The sequence below is a fragment of the Mirounga angustirostris genome, unplaced genomic scaffold, assembly GCF_029215605.1.
Source record: "Mirounga angustirostris isolate CCGP_5_RB_7025 unplaced genomic scaffold, mMirAng1.0.hap1 SCAF_15, whole genome shotgun sequence".
Classification (NCBI taxonomy): Eukaryota; Metazoa; Chordata; class Mammalia; order Carnivora; family Phocidae; genus Mirounga; species Mirounga angustirostris.
Window position 1 is genome coordinate 11,908,800 of NW_026991723.1, and position 22,931 is coordinate 11,931,730.

The window sequence follows — 22,931 nt, forward strand, 5'->3', positions numbered from 1 at the left end:
GCTGGTGAGGAGGACACCCATGGCTGCTCTTCATTTGGCATGCGAATTATATCTTATGAGATATATTATATATATGTGTATATATATATATATATAATATGAGATATATATTATATCTCATATATAATGTGAGAATTATGTTCTCATCAGCAGTTGCTCCTAGGGCCAAACAGGAACAAGAACTTCCAGTGTTTCAAAAAGATTCTGTCTTGCCCATGCCACAAAAATATGAGTGTCTCCCACATGGGGAGTCTAGACAACAATCGAGACAAGAAAAAGCAGATGATCACAATATGGTGTGGCGATAATTATGATGGGAAGTGGAGGGTGATATGAGGCACAAAGCAGGCTCACCTCACCTGGTCTCTGGGGCGATTCATGGGGATGTTGAGGATGACCTTCTGGAGCCAAGAAGCTCCAAACTGTACTCTAGGGATTTGTAGGAGGGTCCCAGGGAAATGTGTGTGTATATAAGTTGGGGACCAAGGGGTAGGCACAGAACAGTGTTTTTGGTAGAGGGAACAGCACATTTGAAAGCCCAAAAGTAAAAATGAGTTTGGCACAAAGGACTGATATGTCAGGACACCGATTTGTTAAGTCAGAACAAGATGCACAGGTAAGCATGCATAGAACTTTTGAACACACCGAACTCACATCTGCTGCCCAGGGTGGCTGTTTCCTGGCTCAGAAGAGCTGGGAGAGTGATTTAGTATCATAACACTTCATGGAGAGAAACTTTATTTCCTGCTATCCTTATGGACTATTGAAACTGTGGCAAATAGGGACTATGAGTGCAAAAGGCACCAAGATGAATAATTGTCCCTTCCTTTCTCCTCCTTTCCGGCCCAATTAAGCCAAGGATCAACCTGACATACTCCGTGAGAGTTAGAAATAATGTGTGCAAAGCCTGGTCATGGCAGACTGTCCAGCAATGTGGTGCTCCTCTTCTGGCACCATAGGCCCTCGGTTTCCTCAGGTCTCATTTCCTGTGCCAGGAATGACCTCCCCCTGGATGGCTGACAGCAGTCCTGCCCTCTTTTTGGGGGGATACCCCACCTCTTTCTCCCTGGTTGACTCTGTGGTCTGCAGTAGGTCAATGGCTAAGACATGTCAAATCCAGTGACTTTGTACCTTTCCCACAGTTAGGGTTTGTCAGTCTGGGAATACCCAATAGAGGGGGGCATGCACAGCTTCGTCTACATGGGCTCCACTAAGTCCAGGCCAAGTCCCTCTTATTGTCTCTCCTGCAGCTTTCGGGCAGTAAAGCCCATCCTCTGACTCAATCTTTGGGGGCCTGAGATGCTCTCTTCCATGAATGTTTGCTGGAAAGAAGAAAATGCACACATACACGCACACGCACACAGTCACAAAGGTATACTGGTCTCTGAAACAGCCCTGGGGAGCTTTTACTAAATATACCTGCATGGGCCTCACCCCACTGCAGACCTCACGGATCAGTATCTCTGCACCTGGGGCTTAGAAATTGTATATATTTTTAAAGTCCCTCTGGTGAGTTCTGAGAAGCACTCAGACCAAGGGCCCCTTAGTGGAGGAGGCTACTCAGCGCGACTCCCACCAGGCAAAGGCAGCCTCTCATGCCCGTTATTACACAGCTCTTCCCTAAATATCTTTGTTTCCAAGTGGTCTAGGCTTCACACCTGCATAACCAAAAGGCCTGTTCAAGAGATTTCCCCAGAACAGAGGAATCATCTCTGCTCAAAGATGAACTGAAGTTTTGACTTCTACTGAAATTTGAACCTGCAGAAAGCTTTGCTATTATGAGGTGTCTCTCTCTCTAACACACACACATACACACACACACACACTCTCTCCCACACTCTTACAAGATACACTTTATTACATATGTGTGTGTAGCTTATCGCCTCTAGAAGTTTATAAGCCATAATCTTTAGGGCAGTTGACTTGGATTGTCTTTCGTGGGATTTGCATTAGAGGAAGCTTTCAGTGTTTCATTTCAACAATGAGGGAAGTATGGCTGCAGGTCTCTGGTTTAACAAGTAAGTCTGTCTTTTTTTTTTTTTTTAAGATTTTATTTATTTATTTGAGACAGAGAGAATGAGAGACAGAGAGCATGAGAGGGAGGAGGGTCAGAGGGAGAAGCAGACTCCCTGCCGAGCAGGGAGCCCGATGCGGGACTCGATCCCGGGACTCCAGGATCATGACCTGAGCCGAAGGCAGTCGCTTAACCAACTGAGCCACCCAGGCGCCCCCAAATAAGTCTGTCTTGAGGCCAGTGGCATTAGGAATCTGCACCATCATTTCAGAAAAATGGAGTGCCCAGTCGCCCAGCTCTGCTCAGCACTGCTTTCTTTCTTCCAGTCTCACTCTCTTAATTAAAAAAAAAAAAAAAGTCCTGCAGCCCTTTCTCTGCAAAGGGAACGGTTGTAATTGAGGCCACGCCTCTGTTTTCCTTGACAGAGTCCTCACGCAACACTGTACCTCATGGAAAGATAGGAGACCACGGAATGCAGGGACTTAAAGTTTAGAATGAATCTCCGGTTCTGTCCTGGGTATTTTGGGCCTGCAAGTTTAACCATTCCACACCCCAGTTCATCTGCTTTGCTCGGCCCCTGCTCTTTTTTTTTATTTTTTTATTATTTATTTATTTATTTTTAAATTAATTAATTTATTTTTTATTCTTATGTTAATCCCCATACATTACATCATTAGTTTTAGATGAAGTGTTCCATGATTCATTGTTTGTGCACAACACCCAGTGCTCCATGCTCTTTTGATGGTCAGCTGAGAAATCCCAGTCACAGAATGTCTAAACTTCAGAATCGCAGGCCTCACTCAGGAGCTCCAGCCGATCACATGGCCCAGCCTCAGGCTGATGGAAGCATCACGAACTTGCACTTGACAGATGAAATAACGGAGAGCTAGAGAATCTTGGAACTGGCTCAAGATCACAGAGTGGAGGAGGGCTGGAACCCAGGATGTCTGCCCTTCCCCTTAGACTGCAGTGGTCTACATCCTTCCTGTGCAGACGAGTCCCCTGGGCAACCCGTGCCTGGCTGGGGACCCGCGGAGCCCCTCCCCTGAGCCCATTTACATCTCAGTTTGTTTTCAAGTCAAATCCTTGACTTCCCCCTTCCAACTAGTCCCCTCTCACAGAAAAATCCCCATGTAAAGATTCTGGAGTCTAGTACTATCCACCAATACGGTTGTGAATTTGTTAAAATGTAGGTTCCCAGGCCTCTTATCCAGAGTGCAGGCTTCCACGGGTGTTTAGGGGAGCCCGTGAGCTTGCAGTTTGACATGCTCCCCCAAACGGTGCTGGTGTCCATGGACCACACTTTGCGAAGCTGCCCCAGAGCCACCATATTAAAGACTTCTAGAGCCCACTGTGCCTCACTCAGAGAAGCTCTTCTCTTTGTAAAATGCACAAGGTGGGAGCTGGAGGCAGGTGGCCAGGGAACATTCTCTGAAGAGTTTCTGCAGCAGTTCCCACACCACAGGGAGTAGCCACCTGCAATTAGCTGACAGGTGGGGGGCTTCGGAGGAAGGGCGGGAAGAGCAGAGCAGTTTGTGGAAAGGTGTCCAGTGAAACCCAGGGGAGAGAGCTTTAACCCCTGAGCGCTTAAGGCTTGAAGCGCAGGGAGTGGAAAATGAGGTTCGGGAAGGGATTGATTGAGATACAATTTACGCATTTCAAGTGTAAAATGCAGTGGTTTTTAGTAACTTCACAGTGGTGTACAATCATCACCACAATCCATTCTAGAACATTTTATCACCTCAAAAAGTAACCCCTACACTTTACCGCTCCCCCTCCCCCCCAGTCAGCCTCTGCCCCTCCCCCCCCTCCAGCCCCAACCGCTAATCTACTTTCTGTCTGTATGGATTTGCCTATTCTGGGGATTGTATATAAATGGAATCATATAATATGTGGCCTTTGGTGACTGGCTTCTTTTATTTAGCATAACCCTTCCAGGGTTCTTCATGTTATAGCAAGTACAGTACTTCATTCTTTTTATTGCCAAAAATATTCCATTGCATGGATTACTGCATTTTGTTTATCCATTCATCCACAGTTGGGTTGTTTCTACTTTTTGGTGCACGTGAATCATGCTATTGGTGTATCAGCTTTTGTTTTCATTTCTCTTGGGTGTATACCCACGAGTGGAATTACTGGGTCAAGTGATAATTCTATGTTTAACTTTTGGAAGAACTGCCAGACTGTTCCAAAGTCCTCACTTTTATGTCTTTTAAGCCAACCTGAAACCCATGACTCTGAATCATCCTCTAAGATTTCATTTATATACAGCTCAGCTTGATCAGGTAACTGAGAACTTACTGTAAGCAAGTGTTGGGGGATGCAGAGAGTCAAGCTTGGATTACAAAGTCCAACATTCAAATACTGAAGAGTATATTTGGCATAATCTTAAAGGTTGAGGCAATGTTACTTGGATTTGTGTTTATGATAAGCAGAAAAAAAAAAAGAAGCTCACAGCTATCTATGGGGCCAGTAACAAAAAAAGGGAAAACCTATAGTATGACAACTTGTAATCAGCAGCTTTGGAAAAGGTTTTGTGGCTTGAAACTAGGGATTTTCATTACCTGCATTATCATCTGTTTCTGTATGGTTGTGCCCCCTTACATGTGGGAAATACGCTCCAATCTGCCCTAGCGGACACCGGAAACCACAGTACCAAACCCTGTATACATGCCTATGATAAAGTTTTACTTATATATTAGGCACAGTAAGAGAGTAACAACGATAACTACAAATACAAAAGAACAATGATAGCAATATACTGTAGTAAAAGTTATGTGAGTGTGGTCTCTCTCTCTTTCTCTTTTAAAATGTCTTATGTCTTGTACTCACCTTTCTTCTTGTGATGATGTGAAATGATAAAATGACTACACGATGAGACGAAGTGAGGGGAATGACGTAAGCATCGTGACCTGGTGTTAGGCTCCTATATGACCTTCTGATGATATGTCAGGAGGATCGTCTGCTTCTGGACAGCAGTTGACCACGGGTAACTGAAACCACAGAAATTGAAACTGTGGATAAGGGAGGACTACTGTACAGGGAAAGAGACTTTAAAAATTTAAGGGTAAAGTACTTAGAAATACTTTAAAGTATTTAAGCATAAAACACAGAAGTATGCAAAGTGTAACTGCATGAATTTTCTCAAAATGAACCTCACCCATGTAACGAGCACCTGCAGCAAGAAACAGATGGTTATCAGCTCCCCTGGAACTCTTCCCTTTCCAGTCATTAACCATCCAAGGGGAAGGAGGATATCCAACTTCTAGCACCAACATTCCCAGACACAAAGAATACATTTTGATAGTACATTGCAGGTGTCAAGGATTGACCACTGGAATAGATTCATTAAGCTGAAAGAATTTCTCAAGACTCAGAAGTTTTATATTGCACGGTGCAGAAGAATCTTAAAAATTAAATACCTTTAGGTTTGTGTATAAAATAAAAGGTATAAACTCAATGTACAAGAAGCTTTTAACATTACCTGCAATTTAAGAACATGTGCTGTAAGATGTTTTTAAAGTGCATGAAACAACATACTTTCAACATTTATTTTAAAATACAGCTCCCTGTTTCTCCAGAGTTTGAAGTTTATTTCCAACAGCACTTTGTAAAAGAAGTCCTAGGGACTATTAATCACAGGTGCTTTAATAATTCAAAAAGTGTATATGTAAACACACATGCCCACTGGCAATGCCTCTCATTGTGGGTTGGAGTAAGTAACGACCAAAATAAATACAGCTTTGGCAAGCGGAACACAAAAACAGATACACATTTCCCTGGGTTTATTGTGCAGGAGGTTAAATACCCCCACCTTGCTGATAAAATGAACTGCCTAATATTGAGACTGACTTGCGGCAAAGCGACACTGCCCTGCTTCTGAACCTGGAAAAAAAAATCCATTATAATGGGTTCACGTATAAAAGCACTTTGAAAACATAAGAATCTTCGGAGTGAAGGGCACATATGCCTAGAGAAAATCTTTCGGCAAAGGCGAATCATTTTTGTTTTTAAGCTCTAAATATGTCTTATAAGTGACCAAAAACAGGTTAGGATTTTATTAGGATATTTCTTCAGAAGTCTGGGATTCTACGTTCCACCAGGTGATGATGCCTCATATAGCTCACGAGGCAAGGTGAGGGGGACCCCGCGTTACCTTCGCCACCCCCCCCGCCCCCCGCCCCGCCGTTCTTTCTTTCTGGATGCTGGATACTTCCAAGGTAACCTCGTGCTCACGCTGGCTGCTAACCCTGGCGCCAGCAACGCACCCCCCGCTTGCCCGCCCCTTCCCCCCACACCCCCCTTCCAGGCAGCGGGGCCGCAGCGCCCGGAAGCCCCACGCGAGCGGTGACTTCGCTCTGCCTCGTCCTTCCCCGAAGCCCCGAGGCTTAGACTTTTCCCACCAAGTCACCCACACCCCCTCCCCCTGCCATCCCCCCTTTCTGTGGGGGGGAAAAAGTTTAAAGCCGGGCTCCCTTCGCATTGCACTTGCCAGGGGGCCTGTCTCGGCTGGACTGCAAGGGGGCGAGGATCCCTAGCTCGGCGCGTGCGGGACGGACTGTTAGACCGTCCGCTCTCCGCTCCTACGCGCCCGCACTGCGAGGTCCCTCCTCGCCCGAGGGACCTACTTACACAGTTGGGACTGGGCACCTTCCCCGGACCCCAGGGAGCTGTCGCGGGTTGGGCCGTGCCCCGAAGGCTGCTGCAGCCGCGCGGCGCGGGCGCGCGGCGGGGGCGGGGGGCGGGAGGGGGCGGAGAGCCAGGGCGCGCCGGGGGCGGCGGGAGGCGGACCCCCCGTGGCAGGTGGGTGCGGCCGGCGGGAGCCCGGGCAGCGGCGGTGGCGGCGGCAGCAGCAAGTGGTTGGGCCGCGCTCATTTCCTTCCCTCCCCCTCGGCCTCGGGGTCCGCCCGCGGTGCCCAGTGCGTGGCGCCCGCGGCTCGGCTCCGCGTCCCAGCCCGCCGCCACCGGCCGCTCCCTTCCCCGCCCGTCCATGTCCCTGCCCGTGGTGCTCCCGGGCTCCTGCTGCCCTGTGGCCGGGTTCTCGGGCGGGCCGCAGGCCGGGGGCCCGGGCGCCGCGGCCGCCGCCGGCCAGGAGCCGCCGCTGCCCCCGCTGCGGCCGCGCTGGCCCCGGGCCGCCCTGCCGCCCCCCGTGCGGCCTCGCTGTGCCGCCGCCGCCGCCGCCGCCGCCGGGGTGCTGGCCGCGCCGCCCGCGCTCTCCTCCCGCCGGGCCGCCGCCGCCGCCGCCCCGGGCTCGGCGCTGCTGCCCGCTCGTCCGCTGCTGTCGCTCGGGCTGCTGCAGCTGATCCTGGGCTGTTGCATGGTGGCGCTGAGCTTCGGGGCGCTGTCGCTGAGCAGCTCCCCCCAGGTGAAGAACTCGTGTCCGTTCTGGGCCGGCTCCTCGGTGAGTGCCGCGCGCGCCCGGCTCGCCTGGACACGGCCCTTCGGGGGAGCAGGGGCCTCTGGCCGGTCTCCTCCACGGCCCCGGCATTGCGCCCCCCTCCCCCACCCCCAGGGCCGAGGTTGGGGAGCACAGCCCCTAAAGCCAATTGAAGTTTTTGGAGGCGTTGAGGCTGGGCGGGGCGGGGGGGGGGGGGAGAGAGAGAGTAGTATTTAGGGGTGAATTGGGTTGCACCTGGACAGTATCTGTTCCTTGCAGGCTAAAGGATTTTGTTGTTCCTGTCAAGTTGGTAGAATAATACAGATTTCCAGCTCTGGGAGATTGGAAGAATGGGGGTGGATGGTAGGAAAGTAGGAGAAAAATGATTCAACTTCAGGCCTGAGTATTTACTTCTCCAAAAACGTCTGCGCGGGGAGGGTGAGCATTTGATCTGTTTTGTCCACTGAGGTATCCACAGTGCCTGGCACATAGTAGGTGTATTTGTGGGGTGATTGAAGTGGCAACTGGACTGGGGCACACCATTTATTGTATTCCACTTTAAGGCACACGGAAATGTGAAATGTACCAGGTAGGATGGCTCCACTCTATCTGGGGACAAGTTCAGGAGGTAATGACAGGGTCTGTGCAAACCGCGCCTGTACCTGGTCATTAAAGGAAGGCCCTAAACTCCCACTTGATTGTTGGAGCCAGGCAGGCTGCTGTGCAGAATTTCATTCTCAAGAACCCAAAGTTTCATTACGTATGAGCTCTCCAGAGCCTCAGAAGCAGGGGGCAGCTAAGCTGAGATGTCTACCCCCTGCAGCGACCTGGCCCTGCTTCCTCCAGTGGGGAAGGTTGCGCTGGGGCACCAAGTGCCCAGCCTTTGGGGAAGGCTGCTTCCTAAATGCCTCCTAAAATGTCCTAGCATCTAAGGCATCCAACCTCTTGAGCTTTGCTGGGGGCTGAGAGACTTGGAAATAGGTCTTTGTGGAATGATTGTGGAAGATGGGTATTTGAAAGTAAAGGACCTTTTTATGAAGTAACTAAATCTGAAAGTTTGAGTAAGATCCGTAATGAATGTATGTGCCAGTAAACATAAAATTGTCCTTTTGCAGGTCCACGCATACCCAGATTCAAGACCAAAGTTTAAGCATATAGGGAGAACTAATTGAACTCAGAGTAATTGTTTGAATAAAAGCATCAAGAACATTAAGTACTGTGAGCCCAGCCTGACATTTTATACTTAAATTGATGCCAGTTTGCTCTCCTTTTGAAATACTTTGATGCTGGATGGTCTGACTGTGGAACAGCCCGTGCTGGGGAGTTCATGCTCTGTTCATCGTGTTCGAGGAATCCCACCCTCCTGGCCCTGCCACTGGGCTCTCCGCAGGGATTAGATTCATTATGCTCCCTAGTCCACTCGTCAGACTAAATTCAGCCAAATGGTGGATGCATTTCATTTCTCTAAATACCATGGGCCAGAAGTGAATCTTGCATATATTTGTAGGGATTTCCCTTTTATAAAATCACAATCTCTTGTCCTCTCAAAGAGAGCTCGTTTAGGATGATTTAAATCTATTTTTTTTTCCTCTTCTGAAATCAAAACCCCAAATCAGTGTACTACTGTGAATTATTTCAGAGGTGAATACACTTCGATGTCAGTCAAGCCACAGTTGGATTTGATGAAGTATATATAGCTTAAAAAAAAAAAGGGGCCATCAGCCAGAAGATGAAGGCTGTTCCTGGACCTGCTGGCTGGGCGTGTCCTTGTTTTCTAGGACCCAGCAAAACAGAGCAGGGAAAGAATCAGTGACTTGGAACTAAATTCTCTTCTGTCAGGTTGTTTTCCACACCCCACCCCTCAGCTCTATATACGAACCTGCAGTTGTTCATTATGCTTATTTTTTTGTGGCCCTTTTCTGAGGTTGACCACAGAATTTACAAAGTGACCGTAGAACCAACAGAAACTGCGTGTCCAGAATGACTGGGTAGTATTTGAGGATGACATTAGGCACCATGACCGTGGTGTTTTAGGAAAAAAGTTTCACCAGTAGCATATGCCTTTTGAATTCATGTGCACAGGAGAGGCTTTTTGTTTGTTTGTTTCTTTTATGGGAAATTTTAAATTTACTCAAACGTTGTTCAGTGAACCCTCCTATACGTCTCCCCAAGCTCCAATAATTGTTTCATCTCTGCCTCTTCCCAGCTTTGCTGCTGGCTCTGTGTGTTCTGATAGTATCATAAGGATGAGTGTTTTATGCAGGGTAGGAATGAGTCCACCATGCTCCCTAGGCCATTTGTCAGGTTAATTTCCCACATTATTTTGAAGCAAATCTCAGACATCACACCATTTCATCTGTAAATAGTTCAATATGTGTGTCTTTTTTTTTTTAATTTTATTTATTTATTTGACAGAGAGAGACACAGCGAGAGAGGGAACACAAGCAGGGGGAGTGGGAAAGGGAGAAGCAGGCTTCCCACGGAGCAGGGAGCCCGATGCGGGATCCTGGGATCATGACCTGAGCCGAAGGCAGACGCTTAACGACTGAGCCACCCAGGCGCCCCAATATGTGTGTCATTTTTAAAAGAAAATCTAAACAGAAAGAAAAAATAAACAGAATAGAGAGACAGCATAGAAGTGACTGGGCAGGTCTTAAGAAACCACCCCCCTTCACTTTTCACGTTATTATGAAAATTTTAAATCTCAGCAAATGTAGAAAGAGTAGTATAATGAACCCCTATTTACCCATCATCCAGCTTCAGTAGTTAATCAACACATGGCCACTGCTCACCCACGCCCACTCTCCCTACTGGGTAATTTTAAGGCAACTCCCTGGTATCATAATTTCAGCCATGAAATATTTCAGTATGGCTTTCTAAAAGAAAGCAGCTTAATAGACAAAGAAAGGGCTTAAGAGCACATTGTAATGTACTAATATAAAGATACCTAAACTAAGGTTTTTATGAAAAAAGCTTAAAAATTATGACTTGAGGACGGCAGGGTTTTTTTTTTTTTTAATAACAGCTTTATTGAGATATAATTCACATTCCATACAATTCACCTATTTAAGGCATGCAGTTCAATGATTTTTGGTGAATTCATGGAGATGCACAACCATTGCTACAAACAATTTTAGAAAATTGTCATCACCCCAAAAAGAAACCCTGTACTCATTAGCAGTCACCCCCCATTTTCCCCTTGACCCTTTTATCCCTAGGCAACCACTGATGAATCTACTTTCTGGGTCTATGGATTATTCTGGACATTTCATATAGATGGAATCATCCAATATGTGGTCCTTCGTGACTGGCTCCTTTCACTTAGCTTAATGTTTTCAAGGTTCACTCAGATTATGGCATGTGATTATGGTATACTTCATTCCTTCATTCCCGAATGAGATTCCACCGTATGGACATACGATGTTTTATTTATTGCTCAGAAGTTTCGTTGGCATATGAAACTAGGTAGTTGAGCCGTAGTGCCCGTTTGTCTAAGGTTACTTTGGACTCACGTAGGAACACAGTGGTAGGATATCTTCATCTCCCAAGCTCTGAATGACCATGATGTGCCTTAGTCTGCTCTAGCAATTAAATTGGCAAATCTTCTTTCAGCTTCGGTAAAAAATTTGCTTTTATATTTGATACAAAATTAAATTCAAGGGACAGATATATTCATTAAAAAGACTATTTTATTAACACAGTATAAAAATCAAGAACGTTTTCCCATATATACCTCTGTAAGTGTTCTTACATTGAGCCTGAGATTTGGAACCTTCCGTCACTTGTCTGGACCTTGAAGGTATTTTATCTATTTTACTATGTATTTAAGAATTAACAAGTCCTATAAAGAGTCTTTTTCCATACTTTACATTCATACTGTCAGCAATTTGAAGGGAGTGTTTTTAACGTACTCATTGTTTTTGAGCATTCTGTAATCATTTATTTTCTTCCTGATATTGGTTAATGGCTCAGTTTACTATTATTCCTGAAAGGCACGAAGCTAAGAGATTAGCCACTTTTAAAAGCATCCTGAAGTTTGACCCCGGGTGGGTGTCAGGAGGAGAATCTCCAAGACCATGTTCAGGACATGCTGTCCTGGTTTTTTATTTGGGGGCACATTTAGTTACTACCACACTGCACTGGATTAATGAAAGAGTAGAGGATTGCATTGGTTTGTGTCTCCTCCTTCAAAAAACAAAATTCCTTATTCTGATGACATATACTTGGAAGATATTTCAGGCAAATGGTAGAGAATTGGTTTTTATTAATTTTTGCTCTTCTCTGGGAGCCTTAACATCCTTAATATTATCTGCATACATCTCTGCTTTGAGTCACTGACCTAAACTCATGGTCCCCCCTCCCTTGAGTCTGTAATTCTTTGTCAAGATTCCAGTTCCTTATAAAGAGACAGACATTGGTGAACCTTAAGGTAAACCTTTTTTTAAAAAATTGCAGTGATGAAATCTAAAAAAGAATGAATGGTTCAAAGGAGAAACTAACTAAAAAATTCTGAAGTCTCTACCAGTTAAACAACAGTAAATAAATTTTTTCTATCATGATCACCAAATACTACTTTAATATGGGCTATTTTAAATATAATTTCTGTGATGATTTTATATTGATTTTCTTTGGTCCTTTATTTTACATGGCAGCAAAGTGACACTGATAAATTCTTGAGTAAGTCATTGAGCCTGTCAGCCTCATTTACCCATCTGTGAAATGGGTGCGATGATTCTTGCCTCAGAACTGACTTTGTGAGGGTGTAATTAGAGAACATATAGAAGAACTTTCTGCCAGGCCCTAGTACCACGCCTGGCATATAGTAGAACTTCTATCAGTGTTTTTTAAACATCAAGGCAATATTTAATCCAAGTATGAAAAGGCCAATTTTTTCTGGGACATTCTAGTAACCATCATGTATACATTAGAGATATCCAGGTGCCCACTCCCTCAGTCTTTTTAATGAATCATGCTAGACAGAGAGGGAAGCATAATACACACCAACACACATGCACACACACATTTTTTTAAATTGCCACTGTAAAATCTATAAGGCAAGATAGATTGTTGAGAAGTTTGATTATTGTGTGCTTAATTCATAAGGTAAACATGGTACATTTACAGCTTGGCTCTTTTTATCTCTATATTCAGATACAGCAGCTTTTGGCAAATAGTCCAGAACATTTTTGCCCTAATACATGTTTATGGATAGCAGAGGAAAAATAGGGCAGTAAAATAATAAGCTTTTGATCTTAATGATTTGATTTTTAAGTTGGGAAATTAAGGCACATTAACCATGTATGGTGGGTAACAATGATTTTTGTGTGAATTATCTTGGAATCCTTCTTTGCAATATCATGGAAAAAAGAAAGGTCTCTGCTTTTTCCTGTAAGCTACAAGGAATGGGTTACAGGTGAGTGAAACCAAAATTATAATAAATCTCATTATAATGATATAGAGATAACTTAGTGTTAGAAATAGGTGCTAGCCTGCTCATTCAGGGCAAGTTTCATCTTGCACTGGGTGGAAAGAATGCTGATGAAGTTGCTTTTTGCTGTTGGTATACTTTTTTAGGAAGCACAAGAGTGAAAAATATATTTAGGCTGAAGTAGTCATCCCAGCAGGTTCATCCCCTCTTTCTGATTTCATTCATTCAGTTATTCACCGTTCATTCATTCATTTGTTGACTCTGGCCATAACTAACTGAGTGACTCTAGGAGCCTTGAATACTCACAGATCCAGTGGTAATCCAGTGGGATTACCAGTGAGTGTAAAATACAATCAAACAAGTAATAGCATTGTGGTGTAATGGATACTATGGAGAGCCAGTGTAAAGGGACCTTCTTGTCCCTTCTGATGGAGCTCCAGCTACTGTTGCCACCGAGGGAGATGGAGGTTTTGAATGCTCTGCCTCCTTCTCTCCTTTCTCTGACCCTTCTTGCCATTTATGAATTCCCCCCAAGCCCCAGATGAAATGTGAGCATCTATTTCCTAAGTCATGAGCTCTTAAAAATTCATCCTCAGCTGCAGCTCTTCTGTTCCACATTCCAGAGGATTCTAACTATTCAGTCTCTGCCTCACCTCTCATAGGGTTCCATAAATGTTGTAGGGTTTAGTTGGGCTTGAGGAATGGAGAAATTGAGTAGAAGTAGGTATATGCCTTTGTTGCCAGTTTTAGAACTGAGGTGGATGTAACTACAACTCCCACCTGCAACTGGAATCTAATTTCTTAAAGCATCCCTGTAAAGAAGGGTGATTTACAAAAATCCTGTTGGGATTTAATGTGAGTGTGTCTGAGTTTATAAAACAACTCAAATGGAAATTTATTTATTACCTTTAAATATTTTGCCTTACAATCCATGAACATGGTATATGTTGATTTGGGTCTTCATTTAATACTGCTTAGTAAGGTTTATATTTTAATAAGGTTAATAAGGTTTATATTTCTTCCTACTGGGTCTTAAGTATCTTTAAGTTCATATGTATTTTGAGATTATTGATATTATTTGTCAAATACATTTTGTACATATTTTTTAAATTATGTTTTAAGTTATGCAAAATCTCCTCTCAAAAAACAATAAAGATAGCTTAGTCCCTTTATCCCAGAGACCCTTGATTTTAAATGACAATTGTATCTGTCATGATCTATTAAATATATGAATATATATATATATATTTACCTCTCTCACCTTAGCAACCCTATTCCTGGGATTCTGTCCAACAGAAATAAAAAGCACTTGTTTTTAGGCATTATTTGGCCATGGATGGTTACCATAGCATTGATTATGAGGGCAAAAAACTGGAAATAGAGTGACTATCAATGAACATGAAAATGACTGAATGCATTGGGTAAACCGTACGGAGGAATATTATGTAGCCATTAAACTGAAGTGAATGAGAGCCATTCCAGTGGACATGAAGAGATTCCCTTGAGGTATTTATTGAGAAAGAAAAAGAAGAGGAGGAAAGTATCTTTTATGACCTATTTTTTATAAAAGTTTTCCTCTGGGGCGCCTGGGTGGCTCAGATGGTTAAGCGTCTGCCTTCGGCTCAGGTCATGATCTCAGGGTCCTGGGATCGAGTCCCGCATCGGGCTTCCTGCTCCTTGGGAGCCTGCTTCTCCCTCTGCCTCTCTCTCTCCGTCTCTGTCTCTCATGAATAAATAAATAAAATCTTTAAAAAAAATAAAAGTTTTCCTCTGTGCATGTGTATATGTACAAATGAACATATTTGTCTAGTAATAAGAATTTAAGGAAAAATATGTATATGTGTAAAATATGTAAACACACCAAATTGTTAATGTGGGTGAGGGTGGGATGATGTGGCTGGTGGGGGAGGTAGAAAGTATAGATGAGGTCTCTCGCTATTTTTATGGGCATTTATGGGCTGGGCTGGGCACCTCGTTTTTTGTTTTTTGTTTTTTTAAAGATTTTATTTATTTATTTGACAGAGAGGGAGACAACGAGAGAGGAACACCAGCAGGGGGAGTGGGAGAGGGAGAAGCAGGCTTCCCGCGGAGCAGGGAGCCCGATGCGGGGCTTGATCCCAGGACCCTGGGATCATGACCTGAGCCAAAGGCAGACGCTTAACGACTGAGCCACCCAGGCGCCCCAAGGGCACCTCGTTTTAACGATAATATTGTTTTGGTGGGAAAAATGTGTTCCAAAAAGCTGAACCACAGGGTTCTGTATTAAGGGAGACAGGTGGTCTAAATATCAAACACTAATTGGTAATTCACATCATATTTATATTTTAGTGAGTTGGGCAGTTTGTGTTTCCCTCAAGGGCAGTCAAACGTTTCAGTTATGTTTTTCCAAAAATAGTTGCATTTCCTCAGCTAAGTCTAGTAAGCAGCAGGGCGGGCAGGCAGGGAGCACACACCCACGTGGGCACACACACAAACACACGTACACACACATGCGAGCGTCCATGCCCACGCACAGCCTGCAGGTGGAGCCAGCGCTGGATTGCAGGGAATCCGGAGGAATCCGTATCATCACAGCAGGGTAAACTTTTGAGTTAGAAGAGACCCAGAGATGGTTTCCTCCACTTACCACATCTCTAAGGAAACGAGAGTGAGGACCAGAACAGTGATCTGACTTGGCCAAGGTTGCGTAGTTATTTAGAAGCCAGGTGGGGAACCTGGACCCCAAGGTCTCATGGATTTCACGTTCCAATTTGTAAAGTAGATGCGGCCACGTGCAGACACATGCCCTGCGTATCTCCAGGCGGAAATCATTCAGAATGAAGAAAGAGCCTATTGAATTTAAGATGATTGCAAGGATCTAGTGCCTGGTGGGCAGGCAGCTGATAGTCTGTTTAAACATACATGGGATAAAGGGATCTGCTGCCTATCTGCCCATATGTGCTTTCTGGTCCTTGATATAGGTGGGTAGACATGTCCTCTGCTGGTTTGACATTGTGGCATGATTTACTCTCAGCCAGTAAAGGGAGAACAGAGGGCATAGTAGCAGGCCTGTGAGTTTGGAATCTAAAGTAACACTAAAATCCCTATTGATTTGTAGTTGATAAACACTAATTGTGAACTGTACATTTGAGGGATTTTGGTAAAAAGTGCACATAAAGGAAAACCCTCATAACAGCATTGAGCAGATGTATGCACACTGTTCCACAAAGGAAAATGAGCTCCAGTGACATGACAATGTCCCTGAGCTGAAGAAGCACTTGGATTGTTCTTTCCCAACGGCTTAGTGAACTGGGTTATCCAGAGGGCTGATGGTGATTTCCAGTTTACATTTGGGCCAAATGCTGATTCTTCTTTACCAAGGATTTTAGATTGTTGTTTATCGAAGTGTCATTTTGCAACGTGAGACTTTTTTCACTGTAATCCCTCCCCTCTTTGTGGAATAAAGGCTCAGGAACATTATTGGTTGCCAGTCATGTGACAGGCGCCAGGTTGGGACCCGAAGATTGGGAGACAAGGTAGGAGTTCACAGTCGGTGGGCAAGGCAGAGTTGCACCTCTCAAGTTATTAGGACAGAGAGCATTTTGGGGGGAACATTGTGTAGAGGGCTTCCTGGAGTGTGCCAGGAGTGTGGGGTGGTGGGATCTGTGAAGGCTTCTCGGAGGAGGTGACTGCTAGTCAGGACCTTGCAGGATGCATAGTAGTTCTCAGGCAGCTATGAGGGGAGCTGGGAGAAGACACTGCAGTCAAGAGAAGCACAGAGTCCTGCAGCATCTGCCAACCTGATGGGGGACAGGTGGGGGGACGGGCAGGGGTCCATAGAAACCAGGCTTGAGAAGTGGGCAGAGGAGGATCCTGAGAGAACTTGTGTACCACTTCAGGGAGTTCACTTGTCCCACAAAGGATGGGTACCCACCTTACGAAGGGAGGGTTGCAGCCACGCATATGTCATATGAGGCTGTCAGTGGCAACAGGTTAGGTGCCCTGGGGCAGGGAGCTTGGATCAACAATACTGATTCCTTCACTAACTGGAAGGATAGGCTACTCTCTGTGTGTTCTTTTTTTTTTTTTTTTTTTTAAGATTTTATTTATTTATTTGAGAGAGAGAGAGCACGAACAGGGGGAGGGGCAGAGGGGCAATAGACTCCCCACTGAGTAGGGAGGCCGAAGTGGGGCTCGATCCCAGGACCCCGAGATCACGACCCCAGCCGAAGGCAGATGCTCAATGGACTGAGCTTCTCAGGCGCCCCTCTTTGTGTGTTCTTAATTGACCTTAAGAAAAAACATACACAGTCAATAAAAAAGCTTTGGGGGCCTTGGAGAAAAGAGAGGCCAAAGTGGTCTACCAGGGCTCATGTAATATGAGCAGGAATATTAAAAGGCTTTGAAATTTCAGGGTTTTTTGGAAAAAAAAAATACTTATGAGACTAGGGTTAGTTTATTGGAATTGGTCCCTCTCCTAGATTTATGATACTGTTTATCCTTCTAGGTGATACTCTCTGGAATCATAGGATTAACAACTTGGAAACGGCCTATGATACTCCTGGTATGTACTGATCTCATAAATTGTTACCCTTTGTAAAATGTGCTATGTGAGAAGTCAAGAAATACCGAAGCTTTCTTCTTCATTAAAAAAAGAAGCTCACAATGGATACTATTAGAAATCAGACGTTCTCATAATGGTAAAACGAGATGATAATTTTGTCAGTTTTCTGATTCATTTTAAACTTATGTACCCAGCGTGTTTCTAGTTCCAGGATTAGATCTGTAAAGATGTAATTTTAAAAATCGGTTTGCTATGGACATTTTTAAATATACTAAAGCAGAGGGAATAATGTAATGAATTCCCTACACCCATCACCTGGCTTCAGCAACTACCAACTCAGCCACACTTATTCAGCTAGACCCTCACCCATTCCTCTGCTCCCTGCATTCTTTTCCCTGAATATTCTTTTGAACTAAATCTTAGGTATTAAATCATGAATACATAATTTTTTATTGTTATCATGCTTTGGTTGGACAACCTCAGACTTTCATGACTCAGGCTCTCTGTATTCTCTCTTTATCACACATCTATCATATTTTCATGGTAATAAAGACATATTGGTAACTTTATCCTTTTTTTTTTTAGTTTTTGAGGTAAAATACACATAATTATAAAGTTAACCCATTTTGAAGTTCACAATTCAATGACATTTAGTACACTCCCAATATTTGTTTTTTTGTTTTGATTTGCTATGTCCTTTTATTTGCTACTATAAAAAATAGACAATTGCCAATGGAATTGCCAACTTTCAAAGATGAAGTAGAAGGTCTGACAAATGTGACTTGAAGTACATATAATGAAAAAAATTTTTTTCTATATAACGTCTCTTCTGATTTTTCTCCCATCCATTTTGAAATAGGGTTAAATAATTTTCTAAAACCATTTTGTGTATATACTTAAGAGTTCATCTTAAACAGACCACTGTTTGCTGGGTGGTGGGTAATAAATACAAAACTAGCTAAATTCTTAAATGCCCACAAGACAATTTAGGCAACATTTTAGAAGTCCATCATTTATGGCATTTGGTGAAACTCTGTTAATATTTCTGGCAGGAGTAAATTATTGGCGCAGCATTTTAATCGATGAGATAGCAGGGTAGGAGAAAATGAGGCTTCAGATGAGTTTTATGGCATGTGTTATGAGTGGCTGAGGTCTGTTTTGCAACAATTCTCTAGAAAAATGTTGGATGGTGTCCAATGTTTATACTAATATTTGGCTATCGGAGTCATTTTTGTCCTGATTTTTCCATTGGGTCAATATTAAAATGCTCAGCAATACAAACCTCAGGTATTTAAATTAAAATCAGAAAATCCCTAAAGCTATTTATACTTTTAAGATTCCAAATGGTGAGAAGAATATGAGCGTGTGTTCTGGGTAGATGTTTAGAAGGTGGACCTTTTAAGACATATATTTCTCTAACATTGTTTTCTTTTGGAAAGGTGCCTCATAGATTTATTATGTGAGCTCAAACAACTATAAATGAAAATGACCTTAATAGAGATGTATCTTTATTATTATGCCTTTAGATTTATTTCTCATCTTTGTTGATGAGTACAGGCACAACTTTGTCAAAATTATAACCAGTTTGTATGTACCATGTTGTGCTCTGCTTTTTCTGCTTAATATTACATTAATTCCGTCCGTATCAGTAAATATTACATTTCCATCTACAAGGAGTCCACATCCCTGCCTGAATGGCATTCTGTCACAGTTCTGTATTACCATCAGTTATAAGCCCGTTAGACACATGGGCTTCTATATTTCAACTGTTACAAATTCCGTATTTAGAAGTATTTAGAATCAAGAAGTATTTAGAATCAAGTAGAGACTGTTTTGAAATGTTAATTAACATTGACTTATAAAGAAGATAAATTAGTTGATAGGAATTATCAATAGATCATTCGAGCCTTGGTCAACATCATAAGTGAAAAATCCTCAGTTCACGTGAATCTTAATAATATTCTGTTATGACTTGTGCCATATGCCTTTGTTATGTTAAAAAATAAAAAATAATCATGTGATGTTATGAAAGAAACTGGATATGCCAGTCAGATACTCCTAGTCTGAGTCCCAGCTCATCCCCTGGAGAGCTGTATAATGTACAAGCCACTTAACTTTCCTGAGTGTAGTTTTCTTTTCTGAACGGAGGGGATAATCTACTGACACCAAGGGGTAGGTCTGACTCCCCCTAACCCTCCCCATAATGGCTGCTTCACTTTTTCTTTGGCTTCCCCCAGACCCTTTCCTGAGTTTAGAGAATGTGCCTTTGGATGATTCTGGGTGGGAGGTCACATGCCATCAGAGAGCCAGGAGGCCCTATGGGTCTCTGTTCCTACAGATGGGGACTTGGCTGGTGAGTTCCAGCCTTTCTTTCCTTCATGTCCTACACTCTACCCAGAGGGGCACCTTCTGACCGGGACACAGCCAGGCTGTCTTAACCAACTTGGGCCTTCTTCCCCTTGCTGTTTCCTTGGCTGGCTCCTTTTCTGGGCCTCAGCTCAGCAGTTGCTTCCTGAAGGAGACCTTCCCTGACCACCCGGTGATAGTGGCCCAGCATCCCTGCCTCTCAGCATGTCCCAGCACTGACTTTTGGCTTCACAGTCTGTAATTAGCCTGTGTGCTGTTTGTTTACTACTTGCTTGTCTGTCTCCACACCGTAGATAGTTGTATGAAGACAGGGGTCTTGTCCGTCTTCTTCACCCTGTGTCCCCAGGAACATTGTGCTCGATACACATCTGTTGTTGACTGTGAAGTTGATTTGGCAGCCAACGAGAAATTTACGTCCTAGGTTCTCGATGTTTCTTTTTTACTTCTGTCTTAAATTTCTCTCACTTGTTTTTGTCCTCTAGGGTGTTGTTTTCTTCCACTTTTTACTTCGGGGTGGTTAGGGAGTATATGGGTGGTGGAGGTTGGGAGGAGGCAGGTTGGTCTTTCCAGGGCCCTTTGAGAGGCAAGCTGTCGTCATTTTGAGTTGTTGGGTGCACAGTCATCTAGAACACTTGAATACTTCCTTTTGAAAACTTTATATTTGTGCTCCTTCTTTTGTGATTGTTTCAGTGATAACATTCGGTTTTATACTGGTGTGAACAAAGAAGCCTCATTCTGACCCAAATTCCTTCAAATTCAAGTTTTCATGGAAACTCAGAGTTGGAAGTGTTCATTTACCAGATCCTCTTCCTTATGCCGATTAAATACTCATGTGTCCAGAACAAAAATAATAATCTTGGAACATCATTTGTAAACATTTATAGCTATTTTTGACTATGACTAGGATCAAGCTAGGGCATGTGCACACACGCATCATTTCAGGTTGTGTGTTTTCTATCAAAAACAAACATTTTTCATTTTTATTTTTTTTAAAGATTTTATTTATTTATTTGACAGAGAGAGACACAGCGAGAGAGGGAACACAAGCAGGGGGAGTGGGAGAGGGAGAAGCAGGCTCCCCACAGAGCAGGGAGCCCGATGCGGGACTCGATCCCAGGACCCTGGGATCATGACCTGAGCTGAAGGCAGTCGCTTAACTAACTGAGCCACCCAGGCGCCCCATTTTTCATTTTTAAAGAATGTTCTTATTTCTTCAAGGTATGTCCTTTTTCATTCTAATAAAATGGTTTATAAGTTTTTAGAAATTACAGACTCTGTGCTGGGAGTGACCTCAAAGATTATCTTGTCTTGTCTTGGCACCTCGATTAAAAAGTGGAATAGTCTTAATAAGATGTTTTTCTTTGGTGGTCCATTTGGTAAGAATTCCCACCGTGAAAGCCTAGCCAGACTTTCGGCCTATAATTTTGGTTATGAAGAGGTCATTTGGACTATTTTTCTTGTCAGTTTGGAAGAGATGGGGTGAATATACCTTAAAGCTGATAAAGAGATCACTTTATTCTTTAACATCAAGAATGAAGGTATTTCCTCAGTGATGTTCTTGGGTCACATATGTGGTTTGTTCTCAACTGTGGGCCATGGGGATTTGCACCCTAGACTGAGAATAGAAGAGGTAAATGAACAGGATATTTAAAAAAATGATCCATCAGTTTCTTTTCTAACTTCAAGATTATGGAATTTAGGGTAAAACTTCATTACCCAAAAAGAGACTAAAAATGGTTTCGGTAAGATATACAGACATTCTGTCCTCTCACCTAACTGTCCAAACAAGCTAGGCCAGCAAAGATGGTTCTGCTCCACAAAACCATTTGGGGATCCGGGGTCTTTCCATCTTATTGTGCCTTGAAGGGAGAGTCGTGGATCACCCAGACACTGTTAAGAGATTGAGGAATTAGCCCACCAGATAGAAATACTTGTAGGTGGCTTAGTTGCAAGAGAGATGGTGGCCCTTTCATTTCTGAGGACAGGAAGACCAGGAGGGGTCAGAAGACCTGTGGGCAGTTTAGGGATCTGTACATTTATAAAATGAGCTCTGCCCCTCTGGCTTTGTGCATTCTGCTTCTTTCAAGTGTATTTCCTGGTTGTCAAAAATTTGGAACGAGCCTTGGTTTGAGAGTTCAAGAAACCTGCATTTTAATGCTGACACATTACCACTAGTTATCGGTGATCTTGGGGAAATCTCTTGGGTTCTGCATCTGTACAATGATGAACTTACATCAGAGCAATCTTTTAAGAGGCCTTTAGCTCTCATTGTGTAGGTTTCCAGAATCCTTGTTAGTTACCTGGCGGGTGTTTTAACTTTAGATGGATGTTTTCAACAGGCTATTATAAGCTCCCTGTGTATAAATACTATGATTATTTCACTCTTGGTTTTTTTAAGGTATAAAAATAGATGGCTGTTCTCCCTCTTCAGAATAATTAATAATACTCTATTGCACGCATATAATACTTAAGAGTTTATATCTTTAGTCATGTGGTTTATATGGCAGTTGTTTTTCCTGTTTTATAGATAAGGGACCAGTGGCTCAGGAGTAAACCAGCTTGTCCAGTTCATAAACACATGAACTATTATTAGAAAGAACCGGGGACGTTGACTCCCAGTCCAGTGCTCCTTTCCTGGTACCATTCCTCCACCTCCTCCATTAGCAAATTCCTAGGTACTTCTCTGTGCCCAACAATATGTGTGTGTGTGTGTGCAATTTAAGTTAATTGTTTTCTTATTTGTGACTGTCCAATTCTTTTTCAACTTTTAAAGTGGCAAGTTTAAGGGTATGTGCTATGGTGAGCGCTGTGAATTGTGTGGGACTGTTGAATCGCAGACCTGTACCTCTGAAACAAATAATACATTATATGTTAAAAAAAAAAAAAAGATAGCAGGAGGGGAAGAATGAAGAGAGGGAAATTGGAGGGGGAGATGAACCAGGAGACTACAGACTCTGAGAAACAAATGGAGGGTTCTAGAGGGGAGGGGGGTGGGGGGATGGGTTAGCCTGGTGATGGATATTAAAGAGGGCACGTTGTGCATGGAGCACTGGGTGTTATAGGCAAATAATGAATCACGGAACACTACATCAAAAACTAATGATGTACTGTATGGTGATTAACATAACATAATAATAATAAAAAAAATAAAAGTGGCAAGTTTATCCTTGATCGAAAAGGGCAAGTGGCAGAATTGAACAAG

The 22,931-nt window shown here is 43.4% G+C and overlaps 1 protein-coding gene and 1 long non-coding RNA gene across 3 annotated transcripts in view; one reads left to right on the plus strand and one right to left on the minus strand.

The window, feature by feature from the left end:
- Positions 1 to 1,597: 1,597 nt before the first annotated feature.
- On the minus strand, positions 1,598 to 6,752 carry LOC123849541 (uncharacterized). The gene is made up of 3 exons (XR_006792090.3): positions 6,647 to 6,752; positions 4,847 to 5,007; positions 1,598 to 2,876 (listed from the first exon to the last, which is right to left on the minus strand). It is a non-coding gene; the product is annotated as an uncharacterized LOC123849541 (long non-coding RNA).
- A 93-nt stretch (positions 6,753 to 6,845) lies between these two features.
- Positions 6,846 to 22,931, plus strand: part of ENTREP1 (endosomal transmembrane epsin interactor 1) — a 59,095-nt gene continuing 43,009 nt past the window's right edge. For both annotated transcript variants that reach the window (XM_045882227.3, XM_054509158.2), the window contains exons 1-2: positions 6,846 to 7,415; positions 17,306 to 17,362. In XM_045882227.3, coding sequence (XP_045738183.2) covers positions 7,005 to 7,415; positions 17,306 to 17,362 — 468 coding nt within the window. In that variant the 5' untranslated portion in view covers positions 6,846 to 7,004. The remainder of the gene's footprint in view (positions 7,416 to 17,305; positions 17,363 to 22,931) is intronic.